The sequence below is a fragment of the Schistocerca cancellata genome, chromosome 10 (assembly GCF_023864275.1).
Source record: "Schistocerca cancellata isolate TAMUIC-IGC-003103 chromosome 10, iqSchCanc2.1, whole genome shotgun sequence".
Lineage (NCBI taxonomy): Eukaryota > Metazoa > Arthropoda > Insecta > Orthoptera > Acrididae > Schistocerca > Schistocerca cancellata.
In genome coordinates this window covers 78,756,579-78,779,930 of record NC_064635.1, presented here as the reverse complement: position 1 = coordinate 78,779,930, position 23,352 = coordinate 78,756,579, and the positions used below count along the sequence as shown (strand labels likewise).

Here is a 23,352-nt window from a genome sequence, read left to right as displayed (position 1 = left end):
TCGATAGAGACAATGGTCACATGTGTGAGTTGTGCTTGCATAAATGTATGTGTGTCTGTTGTCTACTTTAGAAGGTGTTTGTTCTGAAAGATTAATGTCTTGTAGGGTTTCTGTCATGCTTGTGTATGACTCAACATCTCTCTATATGGTCAGTACCAATCCATCCTTTTCATAATACTGTCATTATTCCACCCTGATTTTCCATTGTTTTGAAGAAGAATTTCATAGAGCACTGAAGTACCCAACTCAAAACTAGCTCCATGTCATGTGAACCTCTGCAAAAATTTTATTTTTTGGCTCCTTTATTAAAGAATCAATAGACAGACACAAAACAGAAAGTCTGATGAACTGTGATAGTGGTTGCCAGAGGGATACTGTATGGAGCACCATTATTTCCACGATTTGGCTCAAACAAGGAGACAGAGTAAGCCAATGGCCTCAGTAAGTGTCTACTCTGAGGAGAGCTGAGTTCCAAAACTCCACCAATGACAATACTGCTGCCACATAGTGTGGTTGGTCTATCACCACAACCTAAATTAATGTGCTGAATACATGCAGCCTGCTAATAAACTGTGAGATGGGCTACATCATTGTCAGCATTCCATTGCTATCTGAAGATAACTGGCAAGTGCCCATTCCAAATATAGTGCAGTGTAGTGAATGATTACCAGCCACAAGCACAAAACTTCTTTGAATGATGAGATGCTGATTTGTTATGCAGAGTACAAAGAATGAAATTTATTTCCTTAACCGTGCTAAATGTAATCAAACAATGGAAACTCCAAGTTTGAATATCAACAATGTAAGGAAATGATAGATTGCTACTTACCATAAGACACGTGGAGTTACAGACAGGCACAAAGAAAGACTCTTACACATTACAGTACATTTTGGCCAAAGCCATCTTCATAAAAAGAAAGATGCAGCAATTCATTCACACAAGGAAGTATGCATTACACAGAAATGATTGCCATCTCTGGCAGATCACAGATCTGAGCTACAGGAGACAACAGTCGTGTGTATTAGGTGTGCTTGCTTGAGTGAATGAATGTGTGTGTGTGTTTCCTTTTCTGAAGAAGGCTTTGGCCTAAAGCTAATGTGGAAGTGTCTTTTTGTTGAGCCTGTCTGCAACTCAACATGTCTTCTTTGTGGTGAGTAGCAATCTATCTTTTCCTTATGTACATGGTATGCTAAACGTAAGAGAGGTATCAGGATAAAAATAGAAATTTGTTATTTGTCAATAAATTTAATTGAAGCACAACATGTGGTTCTTCTTCTTCTTTTTCCTCTAGCGGTGGTCGATAAGTAGGAAGCTGGAGATATGATTTCAGCAGCATAAATTCTTTTACATAGAGTTTTTGAAATTTCAGAATGAGTTACTGCTTTTAATATATGTTGGCACTGTAAGAAAACCAATAAGACCATTTGATTTTTTAATAAATGCACTATTTTAGACTTTATGTTCTCCAGATAACCAATCATCTGTATTTCAGTCATGACTGTACCAGTACATAGTATGTCTGTATTACACTCCTCCACATGGTTTGTACAAACTGAGATAATTAATAGGTAGCTTCATGGACAGTGGCATCCCCCTGTGAAAAGCGATTGATAACATATGCTCTACAACTTCAAAACATTCTGAGAACAGTTTCAGTTTTAGACATATAATAGAGTAGTTGTAAATATGGGTAATGTATTCATTAAGCAGATCAAGATTTGAAGCATGACTGGGATGTTAAATAATCGTAATACAGCTTTTTGTCATTGTTGTTTTCAGTCTGAAGGCTGGATTGATGTAGCTCTCCCGCAACTCTATCGTGTACAAGCCCCTTCATCTCCGAATTACTTCTGCAATCCACATCTTTTACTTTGAGTTTTCTCACTGTATTCGTCTCTTGTTCTTCCTCTATTATTTTTACCCCTCACATTTCCTTCTAGTTCTGAAATGGTGATACCTTGATGTCTCAGAACGTATCCTATCAAACAATCCCTTCTTTTAGTCAAGTTATGCCACAAGGTTCTTTTCTCCCCACTTCTATTCAGTACTTCCACATTGGTTACATGACCTACCCACATAATCTTCAGTGTTATCCTTTAGAATCACATGTCAAGAGCTTCTAACCTTTTCTTGTCTGAACTCTCTATCATCCATCCACATCTCATTTCCATACAAGGTTGCACTCCAGACAAATACCTTCAGAAAAGACCTCCTTACATTTAAATCTATATTTGTTGTCAACAAATTTCTCCCTTGAGAAATGCATTTCTCGCCATTACCAGTCTATATTTTATATTCTCTCTGCCTCAGCTATCATTAGTCATTTTACTGCCCAAACAGCAAAACTTACTACTTCAAGTGTCACATTTCCTAATTTAATTCCCTCAGAATCATTCGATTTCACTACATTCCATTATCCTAGTTTTGTTTTTGTTGATGTTCATCTTATATTCTCCTTTCAAGACACTGTCCATTCCATTCAACTGCTCTTCTTACAGAATTACAATGACATCAGCAAACCTCAAAGTTCCCGAGATGCTAGAGTTGGCGGTCATGTGCGCATGAGGTGAGCTTGCTTGTTTATATGAATGAAGAAAGCTGTGACCAAAAGCTTTATGTAAGTGTCTTAATTGTGTCTGTATGCAACTTAATGTGTCTCCTTTAAGATAAACAGCAATCTGCCTTTTCCTACATTGTTAATATTCCAACCTGTAGTTTCCACTGTTTGATTAAGCCTCAAAGTACTTATTTCGTCTCTCTGAACTTTAATTCTTTCTCCAATTTTTTCTTTTGTTTCCTTTACCAATTGCTCAATGTCCAAACTGAACATCATCATGGATAGGCAACAACCCTGTCTCACTTCCTTCTCAACCACTGCTTACCCTTCATACCACTTGACTCTTCTAACTACTTTTGGCTCCTGTACAAGTTGTATAAAACAAATGCCTTTCACTCCCTGTATTTTACCCCTGCTACAATAATAATTTCAAATGCTATGTTGCAATTGACATTGTCAAAAGCTTCCTCCACATCTACAAAAGTTATAAACATTGATTTGCCTTTCCTTAACCCATCTTCTAAGTACAACTTAGCAGTGATAGATTCTGATGACAGATATTTCAGATTTCTCAGATACATTCAACAATGCAATAAGAAAACTTCCTTAAAATCACATAGATTGGCAGGAAACTATAGAGATTACCAAAATGTATTTACTGACTAATAACGCCAGCAATGTATAACTTACCAACACCTAGAACTTTGAGTTAGTGAAACATTTTAATGGTATGGAACTTTGTTAATCTTTTCTGAATCCCTGTTCTGCAAATTAATAAAATTCTTTTTGATATTATCAAAAAGCCAAGAGGAAATATTTTCCTTTTGCAATTTTTGTTGTTGTAAGTAGCATGTTGAGAGAGAGGGATAGGCTTTGATATCTTTTTCAGGTTTCATTGTTTCCAATCCTTTGATTCAAATTATTTATCCAGTGAGTGGGCTTATTTCCTCTAAGTTAACTAGTCATTGTAGTTTTTGTCTCATGAGTAGGTTTAATTTTGTGTGGTCGAGCTAAAGCTTAGATGAATTTTTCTTGTCCACAAATTCTGAAGAACATTTACTCCTCTAATTATAAATCTCATTTCAACTAATATTTTAATTTTCTCAAATTTTTACAGTCATAAGATGAAGTCTTGCAACAATATAAAAATAAATAACAAAATAAAAATAAATAATTTGAAATAAATTAATAAATCAATCAAATTTATACATTAATAAATAAATTAAATATAAATAAATTAAATAAATAAATTGATAAGTTAATTACGATACATAAGCTAAACAAAAGCATCTACACAAATAAATAACAACTGATTCACAAACAATCATGTGCATAGTTTAACAAAAACTGGAAGTGCTGATCTTTCAGCCAATATCGTTGGAAAATTAAAACTACTGGAATGCAGTGTCTGCTTTTGAAGAATCACAGATTACTGTTACAATATTTGAAGCACATAAAATGTTTCATAATACTACAAAGCATCAGACAATTGCAAACACGTGATTAATCTGTACACACACAATTATGCAGGCTTCTTAGACATCTACTTTGCCAAAAGGTAGAAGGGGGAGGAGCGAGGAGGTGGGGGGGGGGGGGGGAAGAATAATATACGTATAATCACATTAAGGCCACAAGATCAAAATTTAGCCATGTTCCAAAACGGTTGGGTGCTCATGATTTAATTGTTACAAAAAAAATTTTTTATTGTTCTCTGTATTGCTGAGCACTTATCCCACAGAAATATTGTGACAGCCTTTTCAAGATTCCATGTTTCATTCCAAAGCCCCATCAAGTTTAATTTAATGTTCTTTTTTATGTTTCAAAGGACTTACACTTTATATATTAAAATAATAGTCTTCAGAAAAAAACAGTATTACATATCTGATGGAAGAAATTGTGATATTTCTTAAGCAGCTTCATTTTCTTCCTCAGGTGGTTCACCAGGAAGTAGGGATGTAGGTGGCTTCATGGTGGTAGTCATGTTAAACATGGACATTGCTGTGGTGAACTTGGATACTTCACAGTTACGGCCAGTGAATCCCTCGGCACATATGCAGCGGTAGTTTCCATCTTCCTCTGTCAGGCTGATACATGTTGCACCATTTTCACACAGATCTTCGTTTTGTTCACAGTATGTGAGCTCTAAAAGGAGAGAGAATCAACCTTTCAGGACACTTTGAAATGACAAAGTTAATGTTGATAAATAAAGGCTCTTAAAGAAAAACAAAAGTTCCAGTTACTTTTTAATCACATCTCATACAGAAAGTAAGTTAAATTGGGATGAGTCTTACAAAACTTTACTTCCATGTTAAAATTTACTTCCTACAGTACAAACCGCATTAATCATGGGAAATGGAGAAATATACTAAATTGAATAGCTCCATTGCTATAATGCTACTACTAGCATAAATACTTCTTTTTTTTATTTTTTATTCTCTTCAATACATAATACATATATATGAGGTAGACTGAAATCTCAAAATTCTTATCAAAGTGTCTTCAGTGTAATGAAATGTGCGTATGACCTATTTTGGCGAGGAGTCCCCTAGTGGGGAATTTAGCCACCTGGCGAAAATTTTTTTATCTGGAGCCACTTCGATGACTTGCATGTTGATGATGATGATGATGATGATGATGACGATGATGACGATGAGGAGGAGGAGGAGGAGGAGGAGGAGGACAACACAACACTCAGTCCTCGAGCAGAGAAAACCTCCGACCTGGTCGGGAATTGAACCTGGGCCCTTCATATGGCTTCAGCCATGCTGAGTGCTCAGCTTCAGAGGTGGGCTTTTGGTAAAAAAAGAGGTAGAGGAAGGGAGAGAGAGAAAGGAGGGGATGGGGATAGAGAGATTAGTAGATGATATAAAATGTAGACAAACTATAACAAGAAAAACATTTCTGGAAAAAAGGAATTTGTTAACATAAAATACAAATTTAATTGTTACTAAGTGTTTTCTGAAGATATTTATATGGAGACATACCCTTATATAAAAGTAAAATGTTGACAATAAGCAGTTCAGTCCCAAGGGAATAGGAGCTTTTGAAATGTGGTGCTGCATAAGAATGCTGAAGATTATACAGGTAGATTAACAAATGAGGAAATAGTGAATCAAATTAAGGAAGAAAGAAATTTGTGGCGCGACTTAATTACAACTGATTACGATGATGAACCAAGGACTTGACAATTTCATTGTGGAGGGAAGTGTAGGCTATAAAAATTGTAGGACATTAGGACTCAAAATCAACAGGTTTGAATGGATGTATGTTGCTGTGGTTATGCAGAAATTAACAGGATTGTGCAGGATACACTAGCATGGTGACCTCCATCAATCCAGTCTTCCGACTAAAGAAGGCTCAAGCCACATAGTTTGCAGCCTGCTGACAACAGTATAAGTAGTTTGTGTAGAACTATTTTATTTTTTAAAATATTCAGAATTTACTATTTCTGAAAATCATGCACATTTAAAATTCTGACCTCACTAAAAGTTCTGTTTTAGGATCGATGTACCGGTTTCAAATGCCCTCATTGGTATCTTTTCTCATATGTTCTGGAGATGGTGTGGTCATGAGAATATCTTTGTTGAAAATTATTGTTGTCATAAGAATTCAGGGATGCTTGAATCATCAATTATAATCCTTTTGAAATCTGGTGTTATTACCTTGTAGTCTAAACTCCTCTGTTTTCAAAAGTGTATAATTTTGCTACAATAACTTTTAGGTTAATGAAATATTTCAGTCATAAAATTTCAATTTCCAGAAAAGTCTTTTAGTGTTTTGCGAAATCATGGATATAATCCACATTTGGAATATTGCTATATGAAATAGAAACCATCATTTAGACAAGCAGTAGTCAACCTGGTCCCTACTGCCCATTAGTGGGTAGATGATAGGGGTTTTACAAACACGTTCATAGGTTTTCATAAAGTTTTGAGAAAGTGTAATTGGTAAGTTCTACTTTATAAATAACCATTACTCAGGAACCAGGGGATGGTTTGAAAATTTTATGACACTGATACAAGAGTGAATATTAGATAAAACAAGTTGACTACTACTGATTTAGACCATTCGAAGGATATGTAATCCACTGCTAAAGAACATTTGGTAACTTCCATTATCTAATGTATATTTGTATCAACAACATTTGAAAAAGTAATGACTCTATATTTTAAAATTTTGTGAACCCGACCTACATGCATATTTACAGGCTGTCAATTATTGAACTATATGAAATAAAACTGTCATAACGTCTGAATGGTTTGAATTATTATGTTCAAGCTGCATGGTTGACTAGATGTCATGATGGGAATTAGTAAGCGCATTGTTGTTTGGCTTAGTGATAAAGCCCTCTTTCATCTGGATGGGTTCATCAATAAGCAAAATTGGCGTATATGGGGAACTGAGAACCCGTATTTCATGATCAAGAAGATGGCAATTTGACTACTGAATGGTACGTGAAGGTTTTGGAAGACGATTTCATCTCCATTATCCAAAGTATCAGCACTACCAACAGAGATGTCCAGTCAAGCAGTGAGATCCCCAACCTTCTAGGCATCCCATAATTGGAAGTAACAACTTTAAACATGCCACAATCCCTAAGACAACATTCAGCTGCCTCAAACATTTTCCTATCAGAGCACCTGGATTCTAGAAATATCTCCAAGCACTGCCATTACGTAAATCCAGACACATGGGCATCTGCCAACTCCCCATTCATGTACATTTCCATTGTACTGTACCAGAAACAAGGTCTGTGATGTGTACCAATAAGTAGTTGAATGCTGCCTAAGTATGTAATGATCACTTAAACAGTTAGTGCTATGTGTAAGGAAGTCAAGGAAGTGAGTCACAAATCAACACAAGCAGTGATGGCAGTCACATGTCACATTACCTTCACTGATGTAGAATACCAAACTCTTTATCAGTTACAGTCAAGAATACATTCTCAGCATATTGCATAAGAAAGTGTTTCATGTTGTATGTTTCTATGTCTTGTGCCTGTGTGTTTTATTTGATTAATATATTGTGAAGAATTGTAAAAAATGAGCAAAATCAAACTGCAGTTCCTTCTTTAAACCATCACATAAACATCAAACTGACAAATATTGAAATAAGTGCCCACAGAATTGAAAAGTAACTGAAATCAATTAATGGAGAAAAGGTGACTGGACCTGAATGGATATCAGCATTTGTTCATCTTCTAGCTGCAGTGCATCATAGAGCACTGGAGGAGCAAAGGATTGCTAGTGATTGAAAACAATGCAAATTATTCCCATTTTTAATAAGGACTGCTGAACAGACAGGCAAAACTATAGGCCTACACCTCTGACATTATTCTAAGTAGAATTTTGAAACATGTTTTGTGCTCATGTATTAAGACACTCTTGGAGACCAAAAATCTCCTCTGAAGGAATCTCCATGGGTTCTGAAAACAATGATCAAGTGAAATCCAGCTGCTCTGTTCATCCACAAAGCTCATATTCTGGTGCCCAGGTTGATGGCTTGATCCTTGTCTACAGGAAGGCATCTGATACAGTTGTGCACTTCTTCCACCTACTGAAGAACATATAAGTGTACAGAATATTTGACCAACTGTGTGATTGCACTGGGAAGTTTCTAGCAAACAGAACACAGCGTGTCGTTCTCAAGAAGAAAAATCTTCAGACGTAAAAGTAACTTTGGATGTACACCAAGGGACAGTTATAGCACCTTTTCACAACAAAAATAAAGGACCTGAACGATAACAACAAAAGTTCCATAAGGTTTTTCAAAGAGGATGCTGTATTATGCAGAGAGGTTGCAACATTAGAAAGTTGTACGAAATTCAGGGAGACCGCAGCTCTGTGTCCATCATTATGGTAAGCAGCAATACATCCCTTTCATAATGTAGTAACACGGTTCACGTTTTCAGTCGCACTTCAGAGTAGACCAGGAACTGTCTCCTAGGCATGCCCCATGTGAACTGACTGGGCACGGCCCATGCTGCCTGAGTTGCTGTTGTTGTTGTTCTGCTGGCAGAGGTCGCAGCCGAATTCTCACGTGCCCTCTGGTGGACGGGACCCTATTTGCGACAACTACCGCCGTGCCGATGCGCACCTCCCGCGATCTTTCCGGTGGCTACTGCACTCCTCCTCCTTCGGGGGGTGAAGCCACTGTGATCCACTGCGTCGGAAGGTGCAGTGTCGTGCAGGAGTGATGGAGTCGGAATGCTGGAGTCAAGGGGATCTGCCAACCCTCGAGCCGGAACCTTCGAATACAGCTGGAAGTGACCCACATGAAGAGGCCCCCGTTGTCCCACCATCGGAACCCGGGACAGAACGGGAGACAGGTCGTCTAACTCTGGATCCTGGTCCACCCTGGGAGGGGTAAGACCCAGTGGTGGAGACGATGGGGAAGGGATGACCACAGATGAACCAGCCTCCTGAGAAACTGGGCCTGCGAGGGGGGCCGGCTCTCGCTGGGGCATCGCTAACGAGGGTGATGCCAGTGCTGGAGCTACTGGAGGCTGCCAAGGCTGAGAGCCATCGCAGTTCAGCAGAATCACAGGGGGGAGGGGTGGTAGCGTCCCCTGAGAAACCAACACAGGTTCCAGCAATGGGAAAGCCGGTGCCCGAGGAGTCGGAGGGTGGGTGCCCAAACATGGACGTAGCTGATTTTGGTGACAACGTACCTCCCGGTCCCCATCTGCAAGGTATAGAGCCGGCGGCCATTTCGGCGCAGGACCACCGCCGGTATCCAACGTGGATTGTGACCAAACCCAATGTGCCCAGACCGACATACCCAGTGGAAAGCTGGGTACTCCATTTAGCGAAGACTGGCGAGGACCAGGCTGAAGGAGGTGCAGCAGAGTCCTAGGTTGGTGCCCATGGAGGAGCTTTGCGGGGCTGCGTTCTCCCATAGGTGTGGTCTGGTATGCCGTCAGGAAAAACGTCAACGCCTGCTCCACAGGAAATTCGTGCACATACTTTTTCATCTGTGTCTTAAATGTGCGCACCATGCGCTCGGCTTCCCCATTCGATTGTGGATGAAAGGGGGGAGAGCAAACGTGCCGAATACCGAAGCGCCTACAAAAATGCTGGAAGGTCTGCGACAAACTGAGGTCCATTGTCAGAGACCAGGATGACTGGCAGACCTTCCACAGAAAAGATTTTTGCTAGTGCCTGGATTACAACCTCTGAAGTGGTTGAGTAGCAGCGAACCACATATGGAAATCGGGAATAAGCATCAATGACAATGAGCCAAAAGCCATTGAGAAACGGGCCCGCAAAATCGATGTGAACACGTTCCCATGCCTGGGTTGCAGGCGGACATGAAGAGAATGCTGACCTGGGAGATGCCTGTTGGCTTGCACACTGGGAACAGGCAGCCACCAAGTGCTCAATTTCTCTGTCAATACCGGGCCAGTACACATGTCTGTGAGCCAAGGTTTTAGTACGGGAAACACTCCAGTGCCCCTCATGTAATAATGTGAGGACTTCCCTTCGCAAACTTGCAGGAACAACCATGCGAGGAGCTGTATCATCTGTAGCCAGAAGGAGAACACCTTCCAAGACAGAGAGGTGGTCTCTTAGCACAAAATAATTACGAAGAGGGTCCGAGGCCCGGCCTGGAGGTCGGGATGACCACCCCTGCTGAATGAGGCGAACTACTTGCCGGAGAACTGGGTCAGCTGCCGTTTCCCTGGCGACTCTAGAACTAATGATGGGGAAGCCATCAACCGCTTGGCGGGATGCCACATCCAAATGAAAACACATAATCTCCTCTCGATCGAACATAGGATCCGGTCCAACCGGAAGATGAGAAAGAGCGTCTGCGTTGGCATGCTGTCCGGTACGGCGAAAATGAATGTCATAATGGTACTTAGAAAGGAACAAGGCCCAGCGCTGTAGTCTGTGGGCCGCCCTATCCAGAACCAGAGGCGGGGCCAAATAACGATATTAACGGCCAGTGATTGACTGAAACTTCATGCAATACAAGACAGGGTGAAACTTGGTAACAGTGTAGACAATGGCCAAAGCCTCTTTTTCCACCTGGGAGTAATGGGCCTGTGCGGGACTAAGAGTTTTAGACGCAAACACCAGTGGCTGCTCGGAACCATCTGCGTTGCGATGGGCCAGGACCGCCCCCACCCCATACTGAGAAGCATCTGTAGCCAGGACCAACGGCTTATGGGGGTCAAAAGTAGGCAAACACGGAGCTGACGTGAGGAGGCCTTTCAACGAGGTGAACGCTCGCTCGCATGCAGGCGACCAATCAAAAGGAACACCCTTGCTCAGAAGGCAGTACAGGGGGCGGGCGATTATGGAAGCCCTGGGAATGAACCGGAGGTAATAGGCAATCTTGTCTAAAAAAGCTTGTAACTCCTTCAGCAAAGTGGGCCGCGGAAGGTCGACGATACCTCAGACCAAACTTCCTAGTGGCTGGACGCCGTGCCGAGAGATTGTGTAGCCCACATATTCGATGGACGGTCAGAAAAAGTTTGACTTACGCAGGTTGCAACGCGAGCCCACGGACCTGAATTTGAGAAAGAGGGTGCGAAGGTTGTGCAAGTGTTCCTTCATGCTGCGGCCCGTGACAATTGTGTCGTCCAGGTAATTAGTACAATGAGGGATTGTCGATGTGACGTGCTCAAGATAACGCTGGAATATCGCCAGGGCACTGGATATTCCGAAGGCCAACCGCTGGTATTGGTAAAGGCCAAACGGGGTGCTGACAACCGCCAGCCGTTTGGAGTCCTCATCAAGAGGTATCTGATAATAAGCCTCCGAAAGATCGATTTTCGAAAAATATTGGCCTCCCGCCACGGCGGAGAACAATTCATCAGCACGAGGCAAAGGATAGGTGTCCACCATCAATTGGGAATTAATGGTGGCCTTGAAATCGCCACAAAGACGTAATTTTCCAGAGGGTTTTCTGACAACGGGGGGCGAAGCCCACTCACTAGAAGAAATGGGAAGAACGACCCCTAGGGTTGTCAGCCGGTCTAGCTCTTCTTTTACCTGAGGGCAGAGAGCCAAGGGGAGCTTCCTCGCGCATAGAAAACGCGGGCGAGCCGACGCCTTCAACGTTAAGTGAGCTTCAAAGTCTGAAACACGCCCCAGGCCCTCCTCGAAGATATCCGGAAAGTCAGAGATCAAAGATTCTAATGATTGATAGAGAACGTCTTCAGAGACCAACCGTATGGTGTCAGTGATAGAAAACCCAAAAGCTTGAAAGGCATCCAAGCCAAAAAGGTTAGCGGAGCTGGCATCACTGACAACAATAAAAGTAATAGGCCGAGTGACTGATTTGTAAGTCACATCGGTAGTGAATTGACCCAGTAGGGGAATGAACTGTTTACCATAACCGCGTAGACCCCGGTAAACTGGCACCAACAGGGGCGACCCAAGGTCGGAATAAGTTTGTGCATTCAACAAAGAAACTGCCACGCCCGTATCTACTTGCAGTTGTAATTGGCACGACCGAACCGACACCTCGATGAAGAGTTTGTGTGCCGATGCGTCGGCAGCCTGGCCTGATGAAACTTCCTGAATGTCAATGTCCATGTCCTCTGTAACTGCTTTGTTCGATTCTTTCGAGGCTGAGCGGCAAACTTTAGCAATGTGTCCTTTTTTATTGCATTTGCGACAAACGGCCCAATGTAGGGGGCACTCCGACCGATCGTGATGTATATAGCACGACGCACAGGATGGTAACAGGTGCCAGCGGCCGGAACTCTGTTTACGCGCCGTGCGGGAGCGGCCGTAACGGCCGGATTGTACCGCTCGCACGTCGTCCACCCCGGACACAGTGGACGCGGCCGCACCGCCCTCAACCGCCGCGACGTCGCACCACGCTTCCAAATGTTGACTGGTGGCGTGAGAGACTTCATACGATTGAGCAATGGACAGGACTTCCTCGAGGGAAGGGTCTTCTAACTGCAGGGCCCGTTGCCGGACCTCCCTATCAGGGGCCGAATGAACAATGACGTCGCGCACCATAACGTGGGCATACGACTCTCACGACTGCTCCGTGACAAAATGACACTTGCGACTAAGACCGTGCAGGGTAGTGGACCATGCCCGGTAAGACTGATGGGGCTGCTTCTTGCATTGATAGAACTCGACACTAGCCGCCACAACATGCATGCGGCGGCGATAATATGAACACAATGCGTCAAAAGACAAGGACGAGGGCTCCTGCAACGTTGCTAGCTGCCGCAAAACTTGATACAGCGAGGGAGATATCCAAGACAAGAAAAGAGCACGACATACCTCCGCATTGGCAACATGAAACGCCCGGAAATGCTGCCTAAGGCAATGTTCATACGCGTCCCAATCCTCCGCCGTCTCATCATATGGGGGAAAGGGAGGAGGGAACTGCGCTGGAGCAGACGGCGTGGAGAGCAACGCCGGAAGCACTTGTTTCATGGTGGCCATGAGCTCCGTCTGCTGCTCAACCAAAACCCGCACTAAATCCTCCATGCCGCGGATAAGCTACGAAACCGGAACAACGACACAACACGCGAAAGAACAACTCTACTCGTCACCAATTGCGTAGTAACACGGTTCACGTTTTCCGTCGCACTTCAGAGTAGACCGGGAACTGTCTCCTAGGCATGGCCGACGTGAACTGACTGGGCACAGCCCGTGCTGCCTGAGTTGCTGTTGCTGTTGTTGTTGTTGTTCCACTGGCAGAGGTCGCGGCCGAATTCTCGCGTGCCCTCAGGTGGACGGGACTCCATTTGCGGCAACTACCGTCCGTGACGCGCCGTGCCGATGTGCGCCTCCCGCGATCTTTCTGGTGGATACTGCACACAGTATTGTCAATATTACTCCTGCACTTTCCTTTATTTGATCTTGTGGTGAATATGAAAGGCCTGAATGAAAAGTTACAATGGTTGGAATTTTAATAGTGGCAACTATTTATTTACTACTAATACAAAATTGGTACCTGTTTCAAAGTTTTATTACTTTTCAATGTAATTACCAGAATTGTGTGGAAGCTGCAGCATACCTCTATCAGTGCCAGTTGTGTCGATGGTTCCAATGGACTAGTCTAATGCTTAATGAATCTCTGTACCGTAACAATTTTGAAGGAAATTCCCCAATGTGTTTCCTTCATTTTACGAATCGAGTGAAAGTCACGTGGACATAAGTTTGGATAGTATGGCAGATGGTACAGTACCGTATTTACTCGAATCTAAGCCGCACTTTTTTTCCGGTTTTTGTAATCCAAAAAACCGCCTGCGGCTTAGAATCGAGTGCAAAGCAAGCGGAAGTTCTGAAAAATGTTGATAGGTGCCGCCACAACTAACTTCTGCCGTCGAATATATGTAGCGCTACACAGGCATCCTTTGTAGGCACAAAGACAAATACTGGAGCCAAAACCTCTGCGTCAGTAAATAAAATTAAAAAAAAATAAAATTGGAAGACGAGCTTTTTTTCTCCGCCAGAGTTTCGACCACTGCTTTTTCATACATAATCCAACGAAGTAAATACAAATTCCATATTGTTCATCTTCGAATTTCAATGTACTACGAAAATCCGACTGGTAATACTGGGATTTTTGTCAATATGGCCAACTCTACGTTCCGAATTTTTTCCTACCTGTGAGAAGAGATGGTTGCTAATAGGAACCTGATGAAATGTGAATCACATGCAGTATTCTCTTCACCATAAGAATAATACGAATATAAACATTTTGCCATGTATTCAATCGTGTTTGCTTCTATCTCATTTAAATCCTGTCTGCCAAATAAACTACGAAACTAGAGTGAGACAACAGCAAACGCGGAAGAATATACGTATCGTGTCATGTTTATATTCGTATTACTCTTATGCCTAATAGTCATACAGTCAGAAATGAAGCACGGCAACTGACTAGATTTTTAAATCTAAGATGACTAATTTCTGTGCAGAATTTGATGTACTAAAGAAGCGGCCGCCAAGATTTTCAAACGGAGAAAAATTTTCGCCAAACTCTCGTTCAGAACATGTTCTATCATACGCAGTCTATTATTTGGTTCTTGTTGATCATTATCAAAGAAAGCGGCAGTGTAAGTAACAACAAATAGCAGTCTCTTGCCATTGTTTCGCTAATGAGACGATTCCTCTCTTTTTTAAGTTGTAGGCGGCGGTAGCACGCACAAAAAGCAAGCCATGCCGCGAGCAGCGACAGGCCGTAAACACGCACTATCAGAATGCGACAAACAATGCATGACACAGTGCAGTAATGCATTTTCAGCTTACAGTGACTGACGTAAACACCTATAACATAGAAAACGGCACTTATCAGATCAAAGCAAAATAAGCAATCGATTCAAACCAGACGAAGCACATGAAAAAGGAAGGGTATTTGTATAAATACGGACGGAGCGCCTGACGCATAGCAATGGCTACCTGGTAAAGCTTAACTGCTAAGCTTTCGACTCGAACCAAACTACTGTAGCTGTATCGTCATTCATTCGACCTAAATTGTGTCTCATATTACAATGGACCAACTTTGTTTCGATTTGGAGGTGCGGCCTAAAACTTTTCTCTCCCCTTGAATTTCGAGTCTCAAATTTCAGGTGCGGCTTAGATTTGGGAATTTTTTTTCCCTTTATTTCGAGTCTCATTTTTCAGGTGCGGCTTAGATTCGAGTGCGGCTTAGATTCGAGTAAATACGGCTTCACAGTCCCATCAACTGAACAAATCTGACACACCTTGTGTTGTATGTGCCCAAGCATTGTCCTGCAAAATAGTGGGTGGGTTCCACAGAAAGTGTCGCTACTTCTTTCTCAAAACTGTTCAAAGGCTGTGTTCCAAAAAGAACAGTAATACAGTTCATTGACAGTCTGATGACGAGACTGACAGTAGAATTTACTGGCCAGTTAGGTACAGATCATAGAAGAAAAGCACTGTTGGATCACAGAACCATAAACAATGACTCAATCACTGTGCTTCGTCACTAATTATGGGAAGAATGATGAGGAGAAATTTATAACAAGGACAATGTTAATGGAAAATTTAACTTTTTCTTAAAGTTATTCATATAGCAATTTGGGTCTTGTTTTCCCATAAAACAAATAAAGGCAATATTGTACAAAAGTATGGATATGGGATGAATAACTCATGAGGTTAAGGTATCTTGTACTAAGAAGAGAGAGATCTACATAATTCAGAGAACAAGCAGCATTCAAGATTGAAAACAGTATTACCACCAGTGTTGCCAAATCCTCCGCTGCCATAAAAAATTTAAAACTCATATACGTGGCTCCAAACCTAGAACACTCCAAGGTTAAGGCAAAAACTATTTGGAACTTTATTAACACAAACATAAATATTGATCAAATGAAACTGATCCTCTATGAAATAGCTCTGGAAGGAAAGGTGACACTTTCAAATCTTTGGCAACCAGAGTAAACTCACAATGGCTGAAGCACTGCTACCAGTAACGAACAAACATACGTGGATGTGATGGATTTACATGTGCAGACACAGCATGAACTACCAAAGAACATAAGTTTCAAAAGTACAGCCACTAAGGATGAACAGAATTCATCAGAAATTAGTAATTTTGATGGCTGTGATGGTGTTTGTAGCACAATATTAAAATCTTGTTCTGACTTAATAGTATTACCATTAAGCTATCTTTCTAATCAGGCAATCACTCAGGGCATATTTCTGACTGATTTGAATATGATGTAGTAACACCCACCTACACCATTGAAGTTAGCAAACCACCTCTTATTGCAAACACAAACCACTCCTTCCAGTCTTTTGAGAAATGGCTGTGAGGTGGTCTTTCATTGAATCCAGACTTATTTAACTGATCAGAACTTGTTAACTGCTCCTCAGTTAGGCTTCCGTGAAAGTTTCTCCACACAGAGAGAGATACAAAATATCAAAAATGAAGTACTATCAGAGCTAAACAAGAAAAAATATCCTGCTGGTATATTCCACAACCTTGCCAAAGCCTTTGATTTTTTGGATCAGAAAATTCTACTAATGAAACTAAAGTCTTAAAGCATCAATGGCATCCTTTTTGATGGATGGAATCTTACTTCCCTAACAGAAAGCAGAGGGTCTCAGTAACACACTGTACCTAAAGCATTAAAGTAGTCTCAGGATGGGGTTACACAGCCTGTAGAGTGCCGCAAATATCAGTACTGGGCCAATTTGTTTCTAACGTTCATACATGATCTCTCAGTGAGTTTTAAAGGGCAGCTCGAAAACTGTAATGTTTGTTGATGGCACAAGCCTACTAATCATGAGTCCAAATGCAATCCCAGCAGACACAGTTAATTTATTTAAATTTTTGTGGTACAATCTAAAAACTGTAGAGTCTGCTTATAGGTGCTAATCCTTGTTTGTTGTGGAATGAATAGTCAATTGGTTTTTTTTGATAATGACTCACAACTTGAGATTGAATGTGACTGCATTACATTAAGCCATTAGATCAATATTATCTTTCAGCATTCTATAAGGCACACATCCCAACACCGTCAAATGCAATGGATGTTGCAGAATCCATCAATAACCTTAGATAATTACAGGTCATCACTGATGGACATTCTAGTTTGTACCAGTGTTGAACTTCTAATAGTATTTTGAAAAACAGCTATCCCATTAGTGATGAAGAAATGATAACACAATGCGCAGATGTAGCTGCCAGTGTGTCATAGATGACCCATAATTGTCTAAGATTATTGATCAATCTTTCAACAGGCATTGCATTTGATGATGCCAGGATATGTGCCTTATAGAATGTTGGTACATTATATTGTTTAATGGCTTAATGTAATCCAGCCAAATTTATCCTGAAGGTGCAATTCATTATTGTGCAACTGGTTGTACCTCGATTCCACAGTAAACAAGGATTAGCAGCTACAAGTGTATTCTACAATATTTTGAAGATTTTACCATGAAAATTTTTAAGAAATGTTTTAAGTATGCAGAGATTAAGCTGCAGTTGCCCACATGGGAAACTTATATGTTCCAACAGACAAAGCTCAGATGACAGGTGAACGGAGTTTCACAGTTAACTGCATAGATCTTAAGCCCACAAAGACACATAATATCCAGTTTCAAACAAGCAATAATGACGATCTAGCACCAGGAGTAAACATTAACAGTTGTACAAAGAATGAATCACTGCATGTAAAACTCCTTGGGAACCCAGTTGCATAACAAGGTAACATGAAGCCAACACAGAAGAAATTAATCAAGAAACTTAGTCCAGTGTATTATACCCTTAAAACAGCTCTCATAGCATGGACCTCAAGACAAAACTGTTGGATTATTTTGCATTATTCAGTTCCTGTTGCCTATGGGATTGTCTTCTGGGGCAGTGCACCTAAAGTAAATAAAGTGTTTGTTCAGGAGAAGTCAGCAGTAAGAACACAATATAAAGCCCAAACAGAGCAAGCTGGAGCCTCCCACTTGATTCAGTACCACACCTATGCTTCTTTTCAAAAATACTATCATATGTGGTGTCAAGTGGAATTTGTGACTGGACTGAGGAGTTTTTGGTAGAGATGATGCAACATGTTACCTTGGATGGATAGTCACCCTCATATGTAGAAGTAACTACAGGCATGCCCCAGGGAAGTGTGTTGGCATCCTTCCTGTTCATGTTGTATATTAATGACCTTGCAGACAACATTAATAGTAAAATAAGGCTTTTTGCAGATGGTGCAGTTATCTATAATGAAGTACTATATGAAAGAAGCTGCATAAATATTTAATCAGATAGTGATATGGTTTCAAAGTGGTGCAGAGACTGGCAGCTTGCTTTAAATGTTCAGAAATATACAATTTTGCACTTCGCAAAACAAGAAATCGTAGTGTCCTATGACTATAATAGCAATGAGTCACTGTTGGAATGGACCAACTCTCACAAATACCTGGGTGTAACACTTTGTAGGGATACGAAATGGGATGATCACATAGGTTCAGTCATTGGTAAAGCAGGTGGTAGGCTTCAGTTTAGTGGTATAATACTGGGGGAATGCAATCAATCTACAAAGAATATTGCTTACAAGCACTTATGTGACCAGTTCTAAAATATTGCTCAAGTGTATGAGATCCATATCGGATAGGACTAACAGGGGATACTGAACATACACAGAGAAGGACAGTGCGAATGGTCACAGGTTCCATGGGAGAGTGTCACAAATATACTGAAGGAACTTAACTGGAAGACTCTTGAAGATAGACATAAACTATACCAAGAAAGTCTATTATGAAAGTTTCAAGAACTGGCTTTAAATTATTACTCTATGAATATAATACAACCCCTATGTATCGCTCGCAGAGGGATCATGAAGATAAGATTTTGATAATTACTGCGTGCACAGAGGCATTGAAACAATTATTCTTCCCGAGCTCCATACGTGAATGGAAGAGGAAGAAACCCTAATAACTGGTACAATGGGATGTTCACTGTGCCATGCACCTCACTGTGGTTTGCTAGGTATAGATGTGAATGTACACACTACTAATACCTAATTTTTTAACTTTTCATTTGAGTACAATATCTAGAAAATACTTGTGTAGTACAAACTGTATTTATCAAAAGTTTAATCAAGCTTTGCCTCACTCAAACATATTATTCAGGATTTTCTGTTCAATACCCTGATTTCATTAACGCACCTTATTTTGTGTTAATTACAAGTTATTACTACAGTATGAGACAGGGAATTCTAATTGAGCTAATCACTCAAATTGGGCATGTTGACAACACAAGTACAAGAAGTACTGGCATTCTGACCTTGGAGTAATGTATTTTAATTTCTGCAAAATTAATTAACTTCAGAAATAGTTGTAACCAAGGTTTGGATACAACCAAAATTACTTTCACCATTTGCACCATTAATTCTGTTAGACTGTTACCACTATATTTTAGTTGCCAAAATTTCACTATCTAATTAAACTGTTAGTTAAGAATTTGATGAAATTTACACAACTGATTATAACTGTAAATATGGCATCGTATTCATACACAGGTAATTCCTACCACAGGTTTATAATATGGTTCAATGATCTTTTGTATTTTCCTGAATTACTATATACACACTGAGATGAAAAAAAAAATAAATAAATAAATAAAATAAAGATGCACCACAAAGAAATTGTCCAAATGGGACAGGAATCAGTAGAAGTTTGTAAATGTACAGAAAACAAATGATTATAATTTCAGAAATATTAGATGATTTATTCAAGAGAAAGAGTTTCACAAATCAAGTATGTCAATAACACATTGGTGCACCTCTGACCTTATGCGAGCAATTATTTGGCTTGGCATTACTTGACAGAGCTGTTGGATGTCTTCATGAGGAACACCAAGCAAAATTTTGTCCAACTGGCATGTTAGATAATCAAAATACTAAGATAGTTGGAGGGCAATGCCCATAATGTTGGAAACATTATCAATTGTAGAGAGATCTGGCAACCTTGCAGGCCAATGTAGATTTTGGCAAGCACGAACACAACCAAATGCAGGTGAGCATTATCTTGGTGAAATGTAAGCCCAAGATTGCGTGCCATGAAGGTCAACAAAATGGAGTGGAAGCATGAGCATTTGCATCTCCTACTTATTTACTGTGTGATGTGTCTATGTACACTTGATTCCATTTTATTGGATTTGAAGGATGCTGCATATCTGCCAAGGTAATCTTCTGCCTATTTATACAGATATACATATTTCCCATATACTTAACAACTTCTGTATCATTAAGTAATTTCTTAAATTTTGTTTGAGTGTGTTTTGGACTTTTAGTACATTAGACATTGGCGTGCACATGGGGTTTTTTTAGGCTAGGCAGTAGTGCGAGGTGTCCTGATGAACACTCACCAGTCTATGTGCAGGCAGGGAAATCAGGACGCGCTCAGTGTAAAGACACTTCAGCTATCAAGATATTAGCAGTAAATTTTCAGAGTGTTCAGAATAAAGTTGCTGAATTTACTGTCCTCCAGGAAGCATGTGGCACGCAAATTATTCTCAGGACTGAGACCTGGCTGAACCCTGAGATAGGAAGTTCTGAAATATTTAGTGAGGGTTGGAACATGTATCGGAAAGACAGATTAGATACCGTAGGAGGTGGTGCCTTCATTGCAATTGACAAAAATATTGTGTCTACTGAGGTTGAAGTAGAGTGTAATTGTGAAGTTATCTGGACACATTTAACAGGGCTAGGAGAAATAAAGTTAATTGTTGGGTATATTACCAGCCACCAGGTTCCACCATGACAGTTCTAGAATCATTCTAAGGGAGTCTACACTCTGTATCGCAGAAGTACCCAGATCATGCTATATTAGTCGGAGGCGACTTCAACCTACCTAGTATAGACTGGGATGTCTATGGTTTCATTACAGGTGGTACAGACAAGCCGTCGTGTAAATTACTTTTGAACACATTATCCGAAAACTATCTTGAGCAGCTAAATCGACAGCCAACGCATAATGGAAATATTTTAGATCTAGTAGCCACGAACAGACCAGACCTCATCCACGGTGTCAGTGTTGAGACAGGGATTAGTGATCATGATGTTGTCATTACGATTATAGTTACGAAAGTTAAAAAGTCGGTCAAGAAGGCTAGGAGAGTATTCTTACTAGAAAGAGCAGATAAGCAGTTGTTAGCATCCCACTTAGTAAATGAATAGACTTCACATACTTCCAGTATGATGGACATGCAAGAATTATGGGCAAATTTTAAACACATTGTAAATCACGCATTGGAGAAGTATGTGCCAAAAAAGTGGGTTATGGACGGAAAAGACCCATCGTGGTTTAACACCGCAATTCGGAGAATGCTCAGGAAGCAAAGACAGTTGCACTCGTGGTACAAGAAAGAGCGGGAGAATGAGGACAGGCAAAAGTTAGTAGAGATTCGTGCTGCTGTAAAAAGAGCGATGCGCGAAGCATACAACCACTACCACCGTCATACCTTAGCAAAAGATCTAGCTGAAAACCCAAGGAAATTCTGGTTTTATGTAAAATTGGTAAGCGGGACAAAGGCTTCCATCCAGTCACTCAATGATCAGTCTGGTCTGGCAACGGAAGAAAGCAAAATAAAAGCTGAAATTTTAAATTTAGCATTTGAGAAATCTTTCACGCAGGAGGATCATACAAAAATACCACCGTTTGAATCTCGTACAGATTCCCATATGGAGGACATAGTGATAGACATCCCTGGGGTTGTGAAGCAGCTGAATGGGTTGGAAATAAATAAATCACCAGGTCCTGATTGGATTCCAATTCAGTTTTACAAAGAGTACTCTACCTCATTGGCTCCTTACTTAGCTTGCATTTATCGTGAATCTCTTGCCCAATGTAAAGTCCCGAGCGACTGGAAAAAAGCACAGGTGATGCCTGTATATAAGAAGGGTAGAAGGACAGATCCTCAAAATTACAGACTAATATCCTTAACATCGGTTTGTTGCAGGATTCTCGAACATATTCTCAGTTCGAATATAATGAATTTCCTCAAGACAGAGAAGTTGCTGTCCATGCATCAGCACGGCTTTAGAAAGCATCACTCCTGCGAAACGCAACTCGCCCTTTTTTCACATGATATCTTGCAAATCATGGATGAAGGGTATCAGACGGATGCCACATTCCTTGACTTCTGGAAAGCGTTTGACTTGGTGCCCCACTGCAGACTCCTAACTAAGGTACGAGCACATGGGTTGGTTCCCAAATATGTGAGTGGCTTGAAGACTTCTTAAGTAATAGAACCCAGCACGTTGTCCTCAATGGTGAGTGTTCATCAGAGGTGAGGGTATCATCTGGAGTGCCCCAGGGAAGTGTGGTAGGTCCGCTGTTGTTTTCTATCTACATAAATGATCTTTTGGATAGGGTGGATAGCAATGTGTGGCTGTTTGCTGATGATGCTGTGGTGTACGGGAAGGTATCGTCATTGAGTGACTGTAGGAGGATACAAGATGACTTGGACAGGATTTGTGATTGGTGTAAAGAATGGTAGCTAACTCTAAATATAGATGAATGTAAATTAATGCAGATGAATAGGAAAAAGAATCCCGTAGTGTTTGGATACTCCATTAGCAGTGTAGCGCTTGACACAGTCATGTCGATTAAATATTTGGGAGTAACATTGCAGAGCAATATGAAGTGGGACAAGCATGTAATGGCAGTTGTGGGGAAGGCAGATAGTCGTCTTCCGTTCACTGGTAGAATTTTGGCAAGATGTGGTTCATCTGTAAAGGATACCGCTTATAAAACACTAATACGACCTATTCTTGAGTGCTGCTCAAGCGTTTGGGATCCCTATCAGGTCGGATTGAGGGAGGACACAGAAGCAATTCAGAGGCGGGCTGCTAGATTTGTTACTGGTAGGTTTGATCATCACACGAGTGTTACAGAAATGCTTCAGGAACTCGGGTGAGTGTCTCTGGAGGAAAGGAGGCGTTCTTTTTGTGTATAGCTACTGAGGAAATTTAGAGAACCAGCATTTGAGGCTGACAGCAGCACAATTTTACTGCTGCCAACTTACATTTCGCGGAAAGACCACAAAGATAAGATAAGAGAGAATAGGGCTCATACCCTCCGCCATGCACCGTATGGTGGATTGCGGAGTATGTATGTAGATGTAGATGTGTTTACTGGCTTCTGACCATTTTATCAGCCATATTCTACGTTATTTTACTCTAATCTCACAGGATACGGCACCATGATTCTCAAATTTTGACAATGGTAATTTTCTCGAACATTTGTATGCACAACATTCTACATACATAACACCATATTTTGTCAGTCAAATGTTTCATTTTTTCTTGCTAGTCTAGTTTTGCTTTGGGGTCATGCCATTT

General features: G+C 40.9%; 1 protein-coding gene across 1 annotated transcript in view; it reads right to left on the bottom strand.

The window, feature by feature from the left end:
• Positions 1-3,719: 3,719 nt before the first annotated feature.
• LOC126106523 (neurogenic locus protein delta) overlaps positions 3,720-23,352 on the bottom strand; it is a 43,688-nt gene continuing 24,055 nt past the window's right edge. Inside the window, exon 7 of the mRNA XM_049912850.1 lies at positions 3,720-4,700. Within this exon, the coding sequence (XP_049768807.1) occupies positions 4,465-4,700 (236 nt within the window). The 3' untranslated portion in view covers positions 3,720-4,464. The remainder of the gene's footprint in view (positions 4,701-23,352) is intronic.